The following is a 22,095-nucleotide window of genomic DNA, read 5'->3' as shown; positions in this document are numbered from 1 at the left end:
GGAATCATATATCGAAATTTCGAATTCGCATGTTGAAGAGTGTCGGGAGAGTTGAGTAGGGGACATATTTCCCAACACCTATTGATTAAGTGTTAGAGAGTGTCAAATACGTGTCGAAGTGTCTAACACGACAAAATAACTCTTGAAGAATATTGTCCCTTCATCATTTGGAACTCCAGACGCCCAGTGCAGTAGAGAGTTTGGAGTTCGGGGTGAAGTGTGCTGCAAAAGCTTTGCTAGCTGCCATTGAGTTTGTCCTAAAGAAGAAAAAGGTAAAAATTGCTATAAAAAAATCATAAATCTGCTCTACAAGGACCAATTTAGTTCTAAATATTTTAATATGGCCAATTTAGTCCTAAGCATTTTCACTATTTGCCAATCTAGTCTTTTCAGGCAATTTTGCTAAGAAATCGATAATGTAAAAGTTGAGCATTTTACGTGGCTAGACTGGTGCTAACGTGAATAATTTTTCTAAATTTTTGATAATTTTCTTTTCTTTTTCCCTTTCAACTCTAGGTCGGCGAGAGTCATTAGGTGACCTTGGTCAGCCTCTAGGTGAGAGGCGTGAAGACTAAATTTGTCACAAACTAGGCTATTGTATTGCCCAAGGTGAGCAGCCAGACTTCAATTTAAACAAAAGCGTGACCTGTGCACATTTCTACTACAACTAATGTAGATTCATATCTTAAAAATTAATGATTGTGTGAGTGGTTACGATGGACTACATATCATCAGTGGCCCAAATGAGCTTGCTGCACAGGGTCTACAGATAATGTTCTCTTGGTGAGTCAAACCCAAACAACCTCTATGGAAAAGTCTAGGGGAAAAGCAATTAAAACGACAACCATAAAAAGATAATAATAGTAATAATATAAAGAGCACAAGACCTAGGGAGATGTGATAATATTCCAATTTTGGTTAGCGCCAGCTAAAAAGCAATTCTCAAAACGACACAAGACCCATATATGAAAACGACACGCATTCTAAATCAAACAACATAGACAACGACATTCGAAGAAAAAAAAAATAGACAACGACACGACACAAATTCGAATACGCCCCATTGCTGCCCTAAGTATACGTAAAGCAAAGAAATAATGACTTGGGGGTCCCACAGTAGTTCAATAATTAGTATCAATGACCCAATCTGATGCTTCAGGACAGGAGGATCGATTCACGTGATAATGTCGTGGTGGCAAGTGATGTCATCCTAGGGTCATGACTATGACGTAATAGTTTTAGCCTACGAAGACCAGGGCATTGACTTTACCGCTGCGGCCGGGAGACGGTAGGCGCTCTGCCCTCCTAAGATAAAACAAAGCACCTTACCCCGAAGAAAGAAATATAAGATAAAATTGCCGTTTCGTTCCACAACTCTAGGACAATATTTCCTCGTTCTACTAATGAAGAAATGAGAAATTTCTTCTACTGAATGGCAACGGAGAGTGGTGTGGACGGAAGAGCAAGTGGAGAGGGAGGCCCATAGCAATTTCTTTCGGACAAAAAAATGCCCCCGTCCTTGGCGTGGACAATGGCACGTGACACACAAGCAATCGGCGTCCGGGCGAACATCTGCGTCGCTGGTTGGGGGGTTTCAATTGAGACGAAATCACCAAATTATGGACGTGCTTTGAGATAAATGCCCTCCTCTTGAGGAAGGTTTTAGAGATTTTCTCGCTTCTTAATTTCTGATGTATTTAAAAAGCCACTTTATGACCAAAAATGCTGACTTTCCGCCTGCCGCACGATTTCAATGCTGGTGTTGCTTTACTCGGTGGTCCTACTGGCTGGATCTGTGCTCTGATATTGTCATTATTTTACTGAAAAGCTGCGTTTTCACGAGTGGAAATGTGAATGGAACCTTGCTGTTGCTAGTCTTATTTCATTATTCACCAGTGAGCTTCTCGACGCTCGGAAAACTCTATAAATTGGGTTGATATAATTTAACAGATGTCCAAGTCCAAAAGTGTCCCAAAAAGAGAGAGAGGCCATTATTAGTTCTGATCAAATGGAGCAAAGGATGTTGGAAGCAGCTCGAAAGGGCAATATTCATGAGCTGGACGACTTGATTAGCAGCAATGAGCTCATCCTCGAGGAGATGGATCTCGAAGGAGCCGGTCACACGCCGCTGCATGTTGCTTGTGTGGCTGGCCATTTGGATTTCGTCCGAGAGCTCCTGAAGCATATACCGAAGCTCGTGGAAAAGGTGAACGCAGATGGTTTCAGTCCGCTGCACATCGTAGCGGCTCGAGGTGATGTCGAGATTGCGAGGGAGCTCTTGATAGTGGGTCCGCAGCTCTGCTCTGTGAAGGGACGGGAGAGAAGGGTCCCTTTGCATTATGCCGCTGCGAACGGGAAGGTCGATGTCATGAAGGTACTGCTCGCCGCTTCACCTGAGTCCGTTGAAGAGACGACCGCTCGAGAGGAGACTGTGTTTCACCTTGCCGTGAAGAACAACCGATTTGAGGCGGTGGTTGTGTTGGTGGACCATCTAAAGCAGCACAAGAAGGAGCAGGTGATCAATTGGAAGGACCACAAAGGCAACACCGCCTTGCACCTCGCTGCCGCTGGCAAAAATTTCGAGGCAAGACTTGCGGTTCCCTTATTTTAATCCACTTTTCTTTATGCATTACTTCAGCGAGGGTGTTGATTTGGTGTCCCACCATATGCAAAGATCTTCTAGGCCAAGGAATTTATTGAATCGGGTCTGTTTTGATCATCACTGGAATAAAGGATGTCTCGTCTATGCCTGAAGTCTTCACGTAAAATCTTAATGTATGGAAAATGGGAAAGAATTGCAGGTGGTGAACTTCCTGCTTTATAAGCATGCTATGGAGTCCGAGGTCATGGAGGTGAACGCTATGAACGACAGTGGGTTGACTCCTCTCGATATCTCAACTCCCTTGCGAAGGGAAGCAGGAGATAGAGAGATCAGAGAAATCCTCATTAGTGCGGGAGCCAAACATGGGAGAGGAAGATCAAACTCGCCCGCATCAAGTCCAATCTCGGTGGACAACAACGATGTCGATGGTAGTAACAGTCATCAAGCAGCTGAGGAGGAACCAGTTAAAGATGCTCCTCAGTCATTACCACATTCGCAATCGAAGAATTCAAAAGCAGAAAAGGAGTCGTTTGGTGACATCCGCAATGCCCAGTTAGTCGTCGCCGCGCTCATTGCGAGCGCAACCTACCAATCTGTGCTTCAGCCGCCAAAGATAATAGAAGTCGACAACGACAAACCAGGTCCTTCCAGGAAATCTAGGACTGAATACTATGGTGCGGGCTTGGTGTACACTCTCTTCCTGGGCGGCAACACACTAGGATTTGTGGTGTCGGTCCAGATGATCATTTGCCTCACCAAATTTATCCCCAACCACGCCAGGCTACCGCTTAAGCTGCCGCTTAGGCTATCCCTGGTCGCCATGGTTCTAACTTATTTTTGCTTCACGTTATCCCTATTGCTCAAGACAATGGGTAAAAAGAGTCCAGCCCAGAAAGCTCTTCGCATGACGCCGCTAATGATATCATTTATTCTACTGCTAATGCAGCAGTGGCTGGCACGCACTATAGATTATTTCTTGGAACGGCTTGTTGGATTGCACGTTCTAGGTGATATGTACCGGCTAGAGGACAAGGACTCAGAGAATAAGGACTTAGAGAAGAAGGGCAAAAGTAAGGGTTGTAAATGATGATGGTATCTCTCTTTCCTTGAGGTTGAGCTGAGACATGCAAGCCTTTAGCAGTATGGTATTGTAGTTTGTTCGTTGAGGTCGGGCATCAAACTGATGTCCTTAGATTCTCTGCAGTTGATTGTGTGATGTTTGCAAGTGATCCGCTGTATTGTACTCCCTAATAAAGCATGTTGGGGGCTTATACCTAGTTTTGTAAATTCATGGACAGCAGTCATGATTTTGAGACGTGGTCACGCGAGTTCTGTCCTAAGTACTGATTTGGTCTTTGCTTCTTCAGATGGATCGGCCATGAAGTTAAACATCTTTGTGAGGTTGAGAATGAATTTCTATGCTAGAGCAAGGAAATAGAAAAAAAGAACACAACGGAGGAGGCAAAGAAGGAAGAAGAAGAAAAAGAACAAAAGCAAAAAGAAAGAACAAAGGTTTTTCTTTTAAAAATATCAAATTGAGCTAAAATTTCACGTCATCGATGACGGTTTGAGGGAGAGAAGTGCATATGGAATTGGCACAATGAACTTTAACGGCAACATTGGACAGAGAATAACGGGGGCTGGATTTTGAGAAAAGTGAAAGCCGATATATATATAACTCAAGATAGAATTAGGATCCAATTGAAAGTCGGTGTTTTCTCAGTGAAATGGAGCATTAGAATAAGGAGACTAATAAACTTATAAACAAAAGCAGTCAATCATTCCACGAGCTTTTTGGACATCAAAAGAAATAAATACTCTGTCTCTATAATATAAAATTAAAAATTATCTCACGTTACAATAGCATATGAATTTTTTTTTGTCATGATTTTTTTCCTCACTAAAAATGAATTACTAAAGTCCCTATAATCGTCCTACTGATTTTAGAGAGAGAGAGAGAGAGAGAGAGAGAGAGAGAGAGAGAGAGAGAGAGAGAGAGAGAGAGAGAGAGAGAGAGAGAGAGAAATTTCTTCTATTGAATTATCTATTACTAGAATGTGATAAAATTAGGATTGGCAACTTTATAAGGTCAAGATCAATGAAACCATAGGACGAAAAGATATATGGTGTCCCAAGGCAACACCTATTTGATGCGATAGAAGAAAAATATTATAATAGACAATAATTCTGCCTAGCTAATATTTAAGAATTCGGAGTTAGAAATTATCGCAAAAAGCCTAATGTCGTTTTCTTCTCGTGCTCCATATGAAATTTCACTTTTTTTCTTTTTCCTATTTTCAATACTTTGTTGTATCTTCTTCATCCGATTTCCATGCGTGAGGGGTTTTTAAGTTATCTAATACAATCTACCATTGAGGCATTTGGCCTAGCGATAAATAAGTTAGTTGTTTTTCCCTAAATCATGGGTTCGACTATGCATAAAAATTTTATTAGCTTGTGATGCGTGATTGTAGCATATGTTGTGCGGAAAGACTTTTTAATCGTTAGCATCTTGGTGGGGTTTAGGTCACTGACGGGATAGAATAATTATTGATCAATGCGAACGTTAAATAAGCCACAAAGGGTGATCATCTGAAGAGGTCACAGAGGCAATTGGCCAGGGCATTGACTTTATTTCCACGGAAAAGAGTTAAAGAGAAAAAACATTGCCTTTATAACATATGAGGTCAGCCAACGAGAAACGCGAGCGTATGTTACAAAATAATGGTCCAGTTCCTTCAAAAAGCATTCCTTTAAAAAGCACAAACTTTAAATGGGATCTTACCCTCTTAGAGTTTTCATCCAATATTGCCGCTAAAGGTCCTCGTATCAATTTCATGTGTGCATGTCTCTCTCCCTTCATATGTCATTGGCAATGTGAAATTTCAATTCAATTCAATATTTCCTTAATAATGAAAGAACTTGATTTTTTTTTTTTATTTCCTTATTTTCTTTTCCTCATCCGACGTTCCTTGCAACCTCCATTAATGGAGGTGGAGCTGCTCATGCTCAAATTTGTAAGTCTTAACTCTCTGCTTTGCTTCTATCTCAGCTCCTAATTAATCTCACCAGCTGATTTCTTAGTTTCACATGGCACAAGACTTTGGATATTTGTCCAAAAAATCATAAACTTATGGTACGACAGTCAGTTCAGTCCTAAACATTTTTAATTATGCCAATTTAGTCTTAAGTATTTTGAATAATTTCCATTTTATTCCTAAATCTATTATTTGGATAATTGGTCGGAAAGACTGCAATGACAAATCGCCAAAAAGTTTAGGGTTAAATTGACAAATTGTCAAATGGTATAAGACTATATTGACACAATTAAAAACTTTATGACTAAATTGACAAATTGTTAAAAGGTTTAAAATTAAATCGGTACAATTAAAATTTTTTTGACTAAATTGGTTACCGTGCAATAAGTTTAGGACTTTTCAGATAATTTTTCCTAGGACAATGAGCCACGATGATAACAGATCTAAACGTGCCTTTGGTGAATAGAAAAGTCAAAAGCCATAGCGTTAAGTTACATTTTCCCTCTACTCATCGACAACTAAAGTGAGTTTAGCTTCACTTACCACATCTATTCCACATCTCTCCAACAAGTTCCTACGGTCTCTATAATCATAACGCGGATGCATAAGTGCGCGCTCTTAATCATGAAAGGGAAAGATCAAATATTTGATGGGGCAGCACTGAACTTCAGACTTTGAGCAAGAACGGCAGCACGGATGACCTTGTGTATCACATGGACCACTTGACTCTCTCAGAGATGCATCTAGTAGATTCTGTATATCTCTCTTGATTATGCAAATTTCACATAATTCTCCATATTTCTTAAGATTGTGTATATATTGCATTTGATTACTCATATCCTTAATTGATTGTAGATAAATATTGTGATATCTTGTTAACTTGGTTAGTCATGCCTATAAATAGACTAATATAGTCTTCATTATGGAACATGCAGAAATAACAGATTTCTTTCCTCCGCATTTTCTTAATGTTGTATTAGAGCCAAGTCATGCTTTAAATCTATTTCACATGAATGGCTTCACGTGTCATTCTTAATTCAACTTTTCACGTGCCATTCTTAATCCAGCTTGCACATGAGAGAGGATACTAAAGTATTTCACAATACTAATTTATGAGTTTTATACTCTCTTCATATACATGTGATTTCCCACCATGTATTGATTTAGGCTTTTGGGTAAGAAAGTTTCTTCCGTGGTATCAAAGCAAATGGATCATTGTGGGAAAGGATTGTTCATCTAGGTCATATTTCATGTGGACCAAGATTGATCATCAAGCTCATGCCCCTACTCATCGATGTTCATCATCTTCTTCACATGGCCTCTCTCAGCCACAGCTTCATCGGGCCTCATCCATCACCATCAAGACCTCCGATGCCGCGCCACGACCTCCAGCAACCCTCCATGATGGTTGGCAGTTGTTAAAAAAATCTCCTGCGAGTTCGGCAGAGACCTTATTTCTTGTTCCAATTTCATGTGGACCCAGATTGATCATCAAGCTCATGCCCCTATTCATCGGCCACCACCTTCACTCAGCTATCCTCGAAGCTTTATAGACCAAATCCGCTCGGAGCAATGACAAAACAAGCCCAAGCTTTCTATAGAACCACCGTTGCTGAGAAGGTTCAGATCGTTTCTTCCACTCTGTGCCCTATGGTCCACCTCCATTAATGGAGGTTGCCACCCGCGATTGAGCCGACAACCTCAAATTTGGGGTCATGCAACTCAAATTGGAGGTCATGCGATTCCACTCCGAGGTTGTGCAAATCTGATTTGAGCTCGATCTCCTCTATTAATGGAGTTTGCAAGGAACTAAGAAGGAGAAAGAAAGAGAAAGGAAAAATGAGATGGGAAAATTTATCGTTGACCAAGGTGAACGCTAGCCGTACTAAGAAATTTTTATTAAATGATCTGGCAATTTGTGGCGTTTCGTGTCATCAATTATTTGTACAATAAGCTAGAATGATACGAAGGCAAAGGGAAAGAAAATTACAAACATACGGCTTACAAAAGAATCAACAGTAACGATTTCGGACAAGTAGCACATTAATTGTCGCATCCCTTGCCAGGCTTGGTCCCTCTCTTCGTAATAAAAATTTATGTTCAACGCTTTGCTCATAAACAAATTGAGCCACTTATATTCGTTGGAAGGGCGATCTAAGATAATCATATCTTACTTAGGACAAGCATATCAAAGTAATTCAACCTAGCGTTCATTGAACCTTTTTGAGATGTTTAGGTTCTCATCGCACTCCGTATAAAAGATTACGGCTTTTGACAAATTTTTCCAACTTGGTCACTTAATAGAGGATTAGTATATAAAGGCTATAGTGGAACGGTGGCAAAACATAATGCGGCGAGGTGATCCTCCATGCGGTTGTTTTCCTCCATAGCCTGGTGAGCGATCGAAGAACGCACTTGCATCAATGGAAACAGATGGTCACAATCATCCCAGGGCTCGTCAAACAGGGGTGTCTCGTCTTCCGCGAGCTGATTGACATGTGTCACTAGAGACTCAGAGATCCGAATGCCACGATCCAAATTATTTAGCCTTTTGGAGAGTCTTTCTTCCTCCATCTCCATCTCCATCTCAATGATGTTTCTCCCCCTATTTGCCTAGCGTCGACAGAAACCAGCTTCTTAGTCAACCTCTCCCTCGCGTGGAGCAGACGGGCATGAATCTCCTCAGCCAACTCAAGGACCTTCTTACGACCCCTCGAGTACCTCCTCAGCATGGTAGGCCTACTCTTTCCTATCCCATGATCCGCTTCAAAGGAGCGGAAATAGTCGATTTTGGCCTAATTGGCTAGAAAATCCTGTATGCCATGGTCAAACACGAGCGGAGAACTCGTCAAAGTCTGTCTCAAACAAATGAGTCGGAGGAAGACTATGCGGCTTAACATCCCCTATGACCGCTTGAATCTCCCCTTCGACGTCAGGATTAGATATTATGGGAGAATATTTGAGGGAAAGGAGATCGAGCAGCCTCTTCCGGTTTGAGACGAACCCATCACTGAACGGAGGATTGACAGTAGACTCTGAAGGAGAAGAAGTCATGACTAGGCAAGGGTCACCAATTTAAAAAAGAGTTAGGAATGACTTTGTAACTTCGTGACTCCAAAGGAAAAGGTTAGCGTTAGTGCAGTTTATATAGACCGCATCGACATAAGTTGAAAAGACGGGGTGCACTATCGATGCTCTAATACAGAAAAGATGGTGACGTCATAATCAAAAGGTGCGTCTCATCCTTTGGCTTAGACACAATAGAGAAAAGATCAATAAGGCGCAATGATTGCCCCCCTTAACTCAGAATCTAATAGCGTCGGTTGGACGATTTGGAACCGCATGTTTATCGCGGATTGTACAATTTGGTTAATTATGCATCAATCAGTTGCAAATGTCAACGAGATTAACAATATCCTATGAAGTTCTTCATCTGGTCCCTCATCTCCAGAGCAGCTTCTCCTCTGCTGCTGCCTCGCACTTCGTCTCGTTCCTCGTCTTGTCCCACGGAGATGCAATTGCCGATCTGGTAAGACTCGAGTTTGCCAGCTTTGAGCTAGACTCCAACTCACCAGATCTAGTGAGATGAAGCCTCACCTAAGGTTGGTGAGGCTCGGCTTGCTAGAGGCCAGTCATAGGCCGTCGCCGTGGCAAGTGATTAGCCAAAAAAAAAAAAGGAAAAAAAAAGAAAAATAATTAAAATTTTGATTTATTTAAAAACATTATCAAAAGGAGTGAACAAAACCAAATGAGATTATCCATCTTCAACAGCAGAAAATATTGTCTAACTCATTTTCAAGTTTCAACCGAATGTTGGAAAATATTATCATTTTCCTGAAAAATTACTTTTTAAAAACCGTTTTTCAGAATTGTTATATTTTTCGCAAAACGAATAGAACTTAAAGAGCATTGGTTAAGTACAAGGTGTTGACCACAAAAACAAAGGTACAGCCTAGAACATGGGATTACATCAAACAAAGGTACTGCCTAGTATATTGGACTACATGAAACTAAAGTTCTACCTAAGTACATGGACGAAGCTGTGCAATTGTAGCTCTTGCTCGCTCTTTTGCCTCAATATGTTAGTGTTTATCTCAACAAATACCCTGGAGCATAAGAGAAAGACGTCGACAGGAACCTGAAAGTCGATTCACTAGCTTTTCTTGATCTATTAAAGTTTGCAGCAAGGTATGGTCATCTTCGCGATAATCTTCAAGATCACTTAATAACTCCACAAGCTTTTTAGATTTCAGAGCAGATAGATACTCCATCCATATAATATAAAATAAAATGAGTCTCGCGTCATGATAGCATGCGAATCTAGCTATTAATTTTTTTTTTGTGTCAAAATAATGGCACTTTGTCATAAACTTCATCAACAATAGAGAAGGGCACTTTCATAGGCTTTTCGCTGAAACTGAACTACTAAACTCCCTATAATATATGTCCGTCATCCTACTAATAAGGAAACGAGAAATTTCTTCTATTGAATTATCTATTATTAGAATGTGAGATGATGAGGAACTTTATAGGGTCAATGAAACAGAAGGACGGAAAGATATATTAAGAGTCCTATGTGAGACGAGAAGAAAAAAAAATTAGGGGAAAATAATTCTACCTAGCTAATAGTTAAGAATTCAAAGTTTGACATTGTTATAAAAAGCCAATGGCGTTCTCTTCTTGTGTTTTATATATATATTTCACTTTGTTTGTTTTCTAGAAGTCAACTTTTTGGTATCTCTTCTATATCCAATTTCTATGCGCAAGGAGATGTAAAGTTATCTTACATGACCTATCACCGAGGCGTTTGGCCTACTAATAAAGAGGTTAGTTGTCTTTCCCTAGGTCACAAGTTCGATTCAAGTCACAAACGAATCTCTAAACAATTCTTTATACCTAATTGCAACATACCTCATATGAATGGATTTTCCAATTGCTAGTATCTTAATGGAATTTAGGTCGTGAACAAAATAGAATAGTTATAGCTCAAAATGAATATTAGATAAGAACTGTGAAATTAGTGATCGTCATAGAGGGTAATCATTAGAAAAAGTCATATTATAATTATGTCATGGCAAGTGACGACATTCTAGAATCATGACCATGAGGTAATAGTCAAAGTTTTCAAAGACCATAACATTGACTTTGACTTTATTTCCACTCAAAGAAGAAAATTGAAGAAAAAAGACATTGCCTATACAAAATATGAAGTTAGTCAATTATAAACACCAATGTATGCTATAAATATAGCTAAACAAAATTATATATATATAAACAAGACCAGTCAATATGAGTAGATCAGCTCTGTCCCTACAAAATAAAATAAGATGAGTCTCACGTTATGGTAGTAGGTGAACCTAGCTCATGAGAGGAGTTATAAAGTTGTTTGACCTACAAATAAAGAGGTGGGTTGTGTTTCCCTAATTCACAAGTCCAACATACGGTGAACAAATTTTTGAACGGTTTGTTATGCCTAACTTCAATATATCTCATGAGAGACTTTCTAATTATTAACATATCAGGACGGAAATTATAGTAACAGGCCCAGTAACCTAAACGATGAGATGGCAGGCAGCGTGAAATAACTATAGTTCGATATAAAAATTCCATAAGATTAGTGACGGCGGGAGGCCTACTGGTTCCAGCTGCTTCTCTTTGCTCTTTTAATTTTATTTGAAAAGAGTTACCTATTTATTAGTTTTCTTTCTGCCTGACGATCGCAGCGCTGGGCGGCGTGCTCTTCATCCAAACCATTTCACTAAAGAAACCAACGGGCATGCATTTGATCGGGCAAGACTCCCTATATAAAGGAAGAGAAAACGCAACCGCAATAGATTTCGAGCAAAGGTAAATTGAGTTCGTTGCACAAATTATCCACAAAAATTTCATTCACTCATCATAAATTTGAATTATAAGTCAAATTCTATGACATAACTTCTTTAATAGAAAATGACATAAATGTCACAACTTTCGTACACAGTTGAATGCCATAACTTTTTTCAGTGATATGAGTACCAGAATTTATGTACAATACTTACTTAAATGTCATGACTTTTCTTATAATCACTTCCATGTAGCATAATTTTTTTAATTGATCACTTGAATTTGGGGAAAAGTGCCAAAAAAGTCCTAAACCTTTTACCTTTGTGCCAATTTAGTCCTAAACCTTTTTTCGGTGCCAATTCAGTCCTTTCGGGCAATTTTGATCGGATTTTGCTGACTGGACGCCGGCCGGCTGACATGGCTTGATCAGCACCGACGTGGACAACTTTTAATAATATTTTAATTTTTTTAAATATTTTTTATTTTTTTTTTATTTTTATTTTGTCTTTTTCCTCCAACGATCGTCGGGTGGTCTCGGCGACCGGCCAGGCAATCGCCCGAGGGCGAGGTCAACCTCACCGGATCTCGGCGAGGTCGAGCCTTGCCGCAAGGCTCGATCTCGCCGATCCGGCGAGGGCGAGCCTCACCCATGGCCGCCTCGCTAGATCCGGCCATGGGCGATGGGCGAGGCTTGCCTTGCCGAATCCGGCGAGGTCAAGCCTTGCCGGCCCTCGCCCGACCTCGCCGATCGGGCCATGGGCGAGGCTCGCCCTCGCCGGCCCCGCCCATGGCCGGCGAGGGCCGGCAAGGCTCGACCTCGCCGAGATCCGGCGAGGGCGAGCCTCGCCCATGGCCCGATCCGGCGAGGTGGCCATGGGCGAGGCTCGCCCTCGCCGGCCCTCGCCCATGGCCGGCGAGGCTCGACCTCGCCCGATCCGGCAAGGTCGGCCTCGCCCTCACCGGCGGTCGCTCGGCTATTCGCCGAACCTCGGCGACCGGCTGGAGGAAAAATAAATAAATTAAAAAAATATTAAAATATTAAAAGTATTTAAAAAAAATTATTAAAAGTTGTCCACGTCGGCCGCGATCATGCCACGTCGCCGGTCGGCGTCCAGTCAGCAAAATCCGGCTAAAATTGACCGAAAAGGACTGAATTGGTACAACTTTAAAAGGTTTAGGACTGAATCGGCACCAAAAAAAGTTTAGGACTAAATTGGCACAAAGGCAAAAAGGTTTAGGACTTTTTTGGCACTTTTCCCCTTGAATTTGATAACTGTTTTTTAAAACGTTCACCCATCAATGATTTGAATTAGAAGACAGATTTTTCCGCACAACTTCGTTAATACTGTCAGAAATTGAAATGATAGACATTTTTCAAAGATTGGCCAAAACAAATGACGCACGAAGTCGATGCAGGTTCTCTCTCTCTCCCTCCTCCTCCCCGCCCCCCCCCCCCGGGTCTTTCTGGTCTTTTCTCAATATTTAGTCAACCGATGGATATGCAGTATGCACCTGTATGTCCAAGTCTTTTCAACGTGTCCCCAGAAGAGGCCTTACCCTTATCAGGAAATTTCCCCCATAAAACAGCAATGATGCCTGCCAAGAGGTGCAAACTGCATTGTGCACATTATATGTTTAGTAGGGCGTATATCCACATATTCACACCTAAAATGGAGCGACGATTGTTAGAAGCAGCTCAAAAAGGCAACATCGATGAACTGAATGACTTGATCAAAAGCAATGGGCTCATCCTCGAGGAGATGGCCATCAAAGGAGCCGGTAACATCCCGTTGCACGTCGCTTGTGGGGCCGGCCATTTTGATTTCGTCCGAGAACTCCTAAAGTTGATGCCAAGGTTCACAGAAAAAGTGAACGTTGATGGTTTTAGTTTGTTGCACATCGCGGCAGCTCAAGGTGATGTCGAGATTGCAAGGGAGCTCCTGAGTGTGGATCAATGCCTATTCTTCGTGAAGGGAAGAGAGAGAAGGATACCTTTGCATTATGCCGTCGTAAACGGGGAGCTCCATGTCATGAAGCTACTGCTCTTCGCTTCACCTGAATCTGTCATGGAGAGAATCGCCGGAGAGGAGACGGTGCTTCACCTTGCCGTGAAGAACAACCGCTTTGACGGAGTCGTTGCGTTGGTGGAGCATCTGAAGCAGAACGAGAAGGAGCAGGTGATCAATTGGAAGGACCACAGAGGCAACACCGTCTTGCATCTCGACGCTATCATCAAAAATTTCTAGGCAAGTCACGCCGTTCCCTTATCTTATTGCACTTTTATTTGTGCATTATTTTAGGGATGGTGTTAATTTGGTGTCCCTACAACATACAAAGATCTTCTAAGCAGAGGAATTTATTTGATTGCATGCAACAAGAATTTCTGTAGTATCTTACTGTCTGAATCTCAATGAGGATAAAAGATGGGAAAGAGTTGCAGGTGATTGACTTCATGCTTAAGTACGAGGCTGTGGAGCTCGAACGAGAGTGGCTTGACGCCTCTTGATGTCTCAACTCTCTAGCAAAGAGGAGCAGGAGATAGAGAGATCACAGAAATTCTTGCCCGAGCTAGAGCCACGCACGGAAAAAGGAAGATCAAACTCACCCGATTCAATATCATTCTCGGCGGATGAAAATGATATTGAGGGAGCTAACAGTCATCAATCAGATGGGGAACCAGTCACAAATGCTCCTCAATCATTATCACAATCAACATGGAAAAATCTGAACAAAGAAAAGGAGTCGTTGGGCGACATGTGCAACGCCCTGCTGGTTGTCGCAACACACATCACAGGCGCAACCTACCAATCTGTGCTCTAGCCTTCGCGCTTTTCGTCAAATGTCAGACCCTAATTCCAGCAAAGGCATCCTCGTGCCTCCTACTTTTGTGTCTTCTCATGCTGAGGACGTCATATACACCATCTTCATGACCGGCAACACATTTGGGCTCTTCTTGTTGGTCCAAGTGATCGTTTGCCTCACCAGAGATCTCCCTTTGAAGCTGCCGCTGAGACTCTGCCTAGCTGCGATGATTCAAACTTACATTTGCTTCATGCCATTCATGTCGTTCACGTCGGTGGACAAAGAGTTACCCCTGACAACCGCGCTACTGTTGAGCGTGTTGCCGCTCATCATATCATTTCTTCTTCTACTGACACAGAAGTGGTGGCGCGACCTGGAAGGACATTTCCGGCAGAACCTCACAAGTGATAAGTACAGCCATAAGCACGCAACTCCTCGTCATTAATGATGGTACTTACTCTTTCCTCGCAGTTGAGCCAAGAAATGCAAGCCTTTCGCAGTATCGATGGACTTCGTTCGACGAAGTTGGACATTGATGTGATGTCCTCGATTCTCTGCAGTTGATTGTGTAATGTCCGCCAGCTGTATCGTATTTCCCTAATAAGATGCATCCTGAGTTTATATGACGCTGGTCACTTCGATGGCAGTTGAGATTTTGAGATGAGGTCTAAGTACTCCTTTGGCCTCGTTTCTTTAGATGAATTGATGGCCATCGAGAAATAACATCTTTGTGAGGTTGAGAATTTGTCTGTGAGAACAGGTGAAAGAAATAATGTTAATATCTACGGGCGCTCGCTAAAATAATGGGGATCGATACGAGACAAGCCTCGAGCAAGGAAACGGAACGAAAGCGCAGGATATGCAAAGTTGGTCAGATCGAACCGAATGGTGCCGATAGTAAGTTGAACGAAATCGAAAGATCATTACTGCATGTTAAAGGCAGTTTTGGGCTGATGACTAGAGAATAACTGTTTGAGAAGGTTGAGATCTAATTCTAGAACGCACCCAACTTAGGAATAATCTTTTGATTTGTTCTCATACGATATCTAACAACAATTAGAGATTTATATAGACATAAAGATGAAACCCATTATAAAAAATTACTAGAGAAGGGAAATTGTTTTCTGGGAAAACTCATACGGAAGGGACGTCTTTTTCAGCTTTAAGAGAGGAAAGTCTTATATACCGAATCATTGCACATTTCAATAGGAATTAGGATCCCTGTACAAACATATCATTCCATGGCACTGATACTAAGCACTCTACCGTTTGGGGCTTTAGTCGGTCTTTTGATAGAGATTAATCTTTTATTTCCTAACGCATTACTATTCTTTTTTTTTTCCCTTTTTGTAAACGAAAGAGAAGAAAAATGTTATTTTCATAATTAGAGATTACATTAATATATATAGTGAGCATTAGGGTTCACTAACAATGAAAAAGACTAAACAACTGTTCAACACAAGAAGAAGACTAAACTACTCTTCAACACTCCACCTTAAGTTGGGGCATAAATATTAAAGAGCCCTGACTTGTTACATAAAATAGTCACTCTACTAACTAGCACTGACTTAGTGAAAAGATCAGCAAGTTACCCTTCAATCCGTGTGTATTGAAGCATTATGTCCTTGTTCTGAATCTTTTCTTGCACAAAGTGGAAATCTACTTCAACGTGCTTCATGCGCTCATGAAAAACTAGATTTGAAGTGATATGCATAGCAAACTGGTTATCACAATATAGAATTGAGAAAGCTGAAGATGGCATGATATGTTCAGATAACAACACCCTCAACCAAAGCAACTCATTAGCCACATGAACCGTGGCTTGATATTCTAGATTTCCACTTGATCGAGACACCACCTATCAGTTCTTACTTTTCCATCTCACAAGATTGCCTCCCAAGAACGTGCAGTAGTCAAAAGTTGATCTTCTATCATCAGCATCAAAGTAGCCAATGACATAAAGATGTACATGACTCTTTCACAAAATTCCTTTATCCGGTGCTGCTTTCAAGTATTTAACACACGTAGCACTGCCTCCCAATGCGTAGTCTGAGGAGCACTCATAAATTTCTCTCCACGCTAACTGCAAAACAAATGTATGGTCGAGTGAGAGTTAAATAGTTGAGCTTACCACTAACCTCCTATACCTACTCGGATCATGAAGTAAGTCTCCACGTTCTGCATCAAGTTTCACATTAGGATCCATTGGAGTATCAACAAGCTTAGCTCCAAGAAAACCGACCAATCAAACTCTCAAATGATTGCACTTGCTGCACCTACGATCCTCAACCACATCACCTAGAAAAGAATATTTTGACAAATGGGTAATGACATGCACATAGAGGTGTTAAAATGGGTCACTTGTTTATAACAAAAGATAGTTAAATGGGTTTCACAATTAAAGGTTTAAGATAGGTGGGTCTTAAGTGGGTTTTTAAATGGGTTGGGTTAAAAACTCATTTTCAATAAAAACATTATAATATCTCCTTCCCTCTTTAACTTTATAAAATTATTTTTTTTATAAAAATCGAAATTATAATTTTTTTATTATTTTATTATTATTATTTTCTTTCTCCTTCCTCCTTCCAGTCACCGGCACGGTGATGGCCGGCGACCGGCCGGGCGAGCCTCAAGCTCACCGGCGTCGGGCGAGGCTCGAGCCTCGCCAATTCTAGCGAGGGGTGAACTCAAGCTTGCCCGACACCGGCAAGCCTCGAGCTCACCGGATCTGGTGAGGCGGGGCCTCGCCAAAGATCGGTGAGCTCGAGGCTTGCCGATCCGGCAAGACTCGAGCTCGTTGGCATCGGGCGAGGCTCGAGCCTCGCCGATCGGGCGAGCCTTGAGCTCACCGACGCGGTGAGCTCGAGGCTCACCCGAAAGAAGAAACAGGAGGAGAAGAAAAAAAGTGAAAAAGAAAAAGAAAAGAGAAAAAAGAAAAGAGAAAAGAAAAGAAAATTATATTTTAAAAATAAAATAAAAATAATTAAAATTTTAATTTAAAAAAATAATTAAATTTCGATTTTTTTAAATAATTATTTTAAAATTTATAAAAGTTGTCCATTAAATTTGTGTTGTATAAAACTATTTTAGCAGTACAATTTAATATATATATATATATATATATATATAAAAAGCTTGGAAGTATTTTAATAATATAATCTTTAAAAAAACATAGGAATAAGTTTTTCTAAATTTGGTTAAATATGAAAATATTTTATTAATATGAGTTGGGTCAGGTCGGGTATGGGTCGGGTCGGGTTTGGGTCGAAAAATTTACATTAAGCATAAATGAGTCATAAATGGATTAATGGGTCAATTTGGGTCGGACCATTAATGACCCGACCCAAACCCGACCCAACCCACCCGTTTAACGGCTCTACATGCACATCATCTAGAAGAACTTCATGCCCTATCACTTCAAAGTACTCCCAAAGTCCAACACACTAGATACTCCTCGAGTGAGGAAGGAGGAGCAGACCTCATATGTGACTCCAGATCTAGTTGCAAGGATAGGCAACCACAACTATGGTTCGAACGATGCCAGATTTGGTCGCTGAGCCTTGGCAACAGTGACTAGAGTGTTGTGGATGCCAGTCGCCATTTGGCGACAGTGGTTTCTTCGGTGATGTAATGATGACCATTCGATGGCTAGGGTAAAAGGTGTATTTTTGTCGCTCTAATACCATGTAAACGAAGAGAAGAAAATTGTTATTTTCATAATTAGTGATTACATCAATATCTATATTGAGCATTAGGGTTCACTAACAATAAAGAGACTTCAACAGAAGAAGAAGAAGACTAAACTACCCTCCAATACTTTTTATATTTTAGATGTGAAGACATGAAGAATTCTAGGGATAGAATCAAAACTGACTAATCCCATTGTTGTAATTCTAAAGCCCATGATCAAGCAATTTCCAACATATAAAACCGCGATTCATGCTTAGAGGAGGAGCTGCACTACATTGTGCACATTCATTATTATTAGTTCTAATTAGCAGCAGCAGGGCAGATATTCATATCCACGCTCAAATGGCGCCAAGGTTTTTGGAAGCAGCTCGAAGAGATAATGTTGATGAACTGAATGACTTGATCAGAAGCAATGCACTCATCCTAGAGGGGACGGCTCCTGAAGTAGCCGGCCACACGCCGTTGCAAGTCGCCAGTTTCGCAGGCCTTTGAATTTCCTCCGGAGCACCTCAGTCGATACCAAGTCTCGTTTAGAAGGGAGCAAAGATCGTGACCCACGGGCAATGCCAAAGCTGTAATAACACCATTGCATTTAGATCTCTGATCGGGCGCACTGATCCTCATCCTTGTTGTTATGATAGGATCCTCATCTTTTCTCCATAAAGATCTTCGACGTCTGCAAAATCCTGTCTCAATCCTACATGGATATTGGTATCGCTGAATGAAATTCTTTGCTGCGTCAGTCCACCGCCAATCGCTAACTTTACTACGAGTACAGCAATAGCAATTGCATCGGGAAATTGCAGCGTAGTCTCAAAAGTAATACAAAAGAATGTCTCACTAGTTGTCGCATATATAGTAATGATGACCCGTTTATAAGTGCCGTATCAAATCATAATCTTTTCTCAAAAGAATGAAATGCATGTAAAATTGGTCTTTCCAACAATGAATTTATAATGCCTCGAGTTCTTATGTCAAAAAGTAAAATTCAGAAGAGATTATAGGCGCCAAATCAAAGACATTATTCAAATATTTTTCGCACTTGATTCATTTTTCTAACATGCAGTATGAAGAACAGATGTAGAATTTGGTAAGCAATGGCGAACCTCGATCTGAAGCTCTCAAAATTGTAAATCAATCGAGTTCGAATCGTTCCTCAAGGTCCTCTAGTATCACTTTAACTTTTCAGATAATCTTGTGTGTTCCCCAAAACCTTGCATATCTAACCTCAGTTTGTTCTTTGCTCTCTGCATGCACGATTTTAGAGAACGTCTATTCTTTCGATGATTGTTGCATTCATTGTCAATTCCCTCGTATTCATTACCTGAATGTAGAGTTCTCAACATTCAATCCCGCGTACGTTCTCCCTACCATTTTGTTGAATTGAAGCTAGCAACCAAACGGTTGTTTTTAAAATAGTTCTGAAGTTATCGAGAGTGGAAACATTCTGTGCTGCTAAAATGTTGTCCTTCCTCCAACTAAAAATCAAGGTTTAGGTTTCAGATTTGGTTTTTATTACATCTTCCCATGCTGTTCCTCATCTGTTTTTCCTTTTTTTCCCCGCCTCTTCGTCTTGTTCGTCTATTATTCTCTCAAATCAATGGTCAACCTCCATGGCCATGGCTCGCCACCATGCCCACCCACCGTAAACTATAGCAGGGGTTCGGCGACTGGGACAAGTGCAGCAAGGCGGGGTTGCAGTTGGCACCGGCGAAGTTGCATTTTGGCGGTGAGACTGGACCATGGTGTGGCTGGGCAGCCATGGCTTCGGGAAATGAAGAGAGAAGACACAGTGGAGAGAGAGGAGAAGAGAAAAGAAAAAAGAATTGAGTTTGGTTCTGTAAACCTTTTTCTTTCCTTTTGGGAACATTCCAAATTACACAATAGACGCATTTTCTCAAAATAGCCACCAAAGTGACACTTTTCTCAAATGAGCCCGAAATCAGACCATCATGTTTCAAATGACTCCCTTCATTGTCAGCGATTAAAGGCACCTCCCTACGACTACGTGACGACCACATGCGCATTAGTTCAAAATCCGCAAAGCCCCATAATTTGTGCCCTAATCTCAAATATTACTCTGATTAGACAAATGAAAGATGCAATCACCTATCGAGTTGCGATATGTAGAAAATCCAACTCATCAAGATGTACGTGGCACAAAACCTATAAGATCATGTCTCCAATTTGAGGCGTTTACGAAATACAACGCGCTTGGATAAGTTCTAATATTTGATCATGAAGATTTTTTTTTTTCCCTGTTGAAGATAATATTGAAGACTGCGCTCAAAAGAAATCCTCTTTAGCTCCGTACAGCGAACGTCTCCTTTATGCTTTGTGATTGGTTGGTCAACAAAGGGACAATTCATTTGACTCTTGAAACTGCACAAAAGAAGAAAAAATAAAATAAAATAAAATCCAAACCTTGCTCAGTGAAGGGGTGTGCAACCGGACAGGGTATACCCAATTTCTGGACTGGCCCACCTAGAAAATAGGGTTGGGAACCGGTTCCCATTGAAACTGGTATGGGAATCGGTTCCCAAAATTCGGAACCGATTTAAACCGATCCGAGAACAAGTTCTGAGTGATTACCCACCCGGAAATCGGTTCCTGGACCGGTTTTGGAATCGGTTTCCGGACTGATTTTGTAAGTAGAGGTCGAAAACCCTTATTTTTCCCCCGATTTCTATTTTTACTTTCGCAATTACACAATATTTTTCTTGTTGACTCTTTCAAACACGCACGGCACTCTTCCTTTGTCATTCCTTTTCCTCACTTGCTTCCCTCCCTCACTGGCTCCCTCCCGCACCGTCCAATGGACGGACTATGTTCGTCGCCGCCAAATTCTTGTGTATCATATGAATTAGCAAGCATAACTCCTCTTAGTAACTTCATGTAGTAGTTGTGAGAATAAGACTAATATTATACCCATGTTTATTGCTAATTCTTTGTCTTATGATTTTATTTATTATAATTAGTCTTGTAGATCCTTAATTTTTCGTTTAGTTAAAAAGTCTATGTATTTATTTATTATAAATGCTTAATGTTTCAATGCAAATTAAGATGATTACGTTATTTTCTCGTGTGTTAATGTAAAATTCGAAGTCGTATAAGATATCGAGAGATTGCAAAGTAGATTCTAGTGAAAACAGAGTTGACCCTAGAACCGGATCAGAAAAACAGGATCGGTCAGGTATAGGGTCCAATACAAACATGATCGGATATAGAGTCTAGAAAAGAGGAATTGGTTATAAAAATGTCGGGTACATAGACTAGGTCTAGACCCTATCCACCCTGGACCTAATCATCCCTAGTGAATAGCGCCGCACAAGAAAAAGCCAATATATTCCTTGAGGAAGTGAGCCGCCGCCCCAAGGTAGAATTCTTTATTTGGGAGCACTTTTGTTCGAGCTAAAGTTTAACCATGAAAATCATTCTAGTACTTGAGTAAATGTAATTCTGATTTTTTAATATTGATATTCAGATCGAACAACATAGATCTCTAATATCTTTATTATTTTAATTTTTTTCTGATATTTTCAACACTGACTTAATTTATAAGGGCATCTTCGCATTAATATTACAATAAAACCCCTCTCTTTTTCTTTTTCTTTTTCTTTTTCCTTTCTCTTAATCCTTCCTACTTCTTTCTTTTCCCTTCTTCCTCTCTCTTTCTTCTTTTCCTTATCCACTGCAGTTGCTACTTTTGGACTTTTCAACTTTTCATTTTGCCTTTCTTCTTTTCTTTTTTCTTTTTTTCTTTTTTTGACTTTTTGACTTCAAAATAACCCATGTTTTACATTCGACGGGCGAGTGGCTCTCCTGCACTTTCGGCTTCCGCGAGAACCGTCTTCGATCTCTCTTTTGCCAGCCTTCCTTTCGAGGACGAAGTCATGGGCATTTCTACCGAGGGACGTTCGAGTTCATGGTGAAGTAGCCAAGCCCGATCAAGTAATCAATCAAAATGGTGATCTAACTGGTTATAATAACAATCATTCAATGCCAAATAATCATCTTCACTTAAGTCGAATCACTTTGAAAACGACTTTACCCATTCGAAAGATCGGAAAACTAGGGTTATTTTGTTAATTATTGGACAAACCCTCATCTTTGTTCGACACACACCCACAAAATTCTAGA

General features: G+C 40.7%; 2 protein-coding genes across 2 annotated transcripts; both read left to right on the top strand.

Annotated features, from left to right (window-relative positions):
* Positions 1-2,008: 2,008 nt before the first annotated feature.
* On the top strand, positions 2,009-3,689 carry LOC120296278 (ankyrin repeat-containing protein BDA1-like). The gene is made up of 2 exons (XM_039318038.1): positions 2,009-2,515; positions 2,802-3,689. Exons 1-2 carry the CDS (start codon positions 2,009-2,011, stop codon positions 3,687-3,689), a joined length of 1,395 nt encoding a protein of 464 aa, XP_039173972.1.
* A 9,267-nt stretch (positions 3,690-12,956) lies between these two features.
* On the top strand, positions 12,957-13,709 carry LOC104446328 (ankyrin repeat-containing protein BDA1-like). The gene has a single exon (XM_039318036.1). The coding sequence runs from the start codon at positions 12,957-12,959 to the stop codon at positions 13,707-13,709; it is 753 nt and encodes a 250-aa protein (XP_039173970.1).
* Positions 13,710-22,095: the final 8,386 nt, after the last annotated feature.

Source organism: Eucalyptus grandis, chromosome 1 (genome assembly GCF_016545825.1).
Source record: "Eucalyptus grandis isolate ANBG69807.140 chromosome 1, ASM1654582v1, whole genome shotgun sequence".
Classification (NCBI taxonomy): domain Eukaryota; kingdom Viridiplantae; phylum Streptophyta; class Magnoliopsida; order Myrtales; family Myrtaceae; genus Eucalyptus; species Eucalyptus grandis.
Note: the sequence above shows the minus strand (reverse complement) of the source record. Positions and strands in the feature narration are given on the sequence as shown.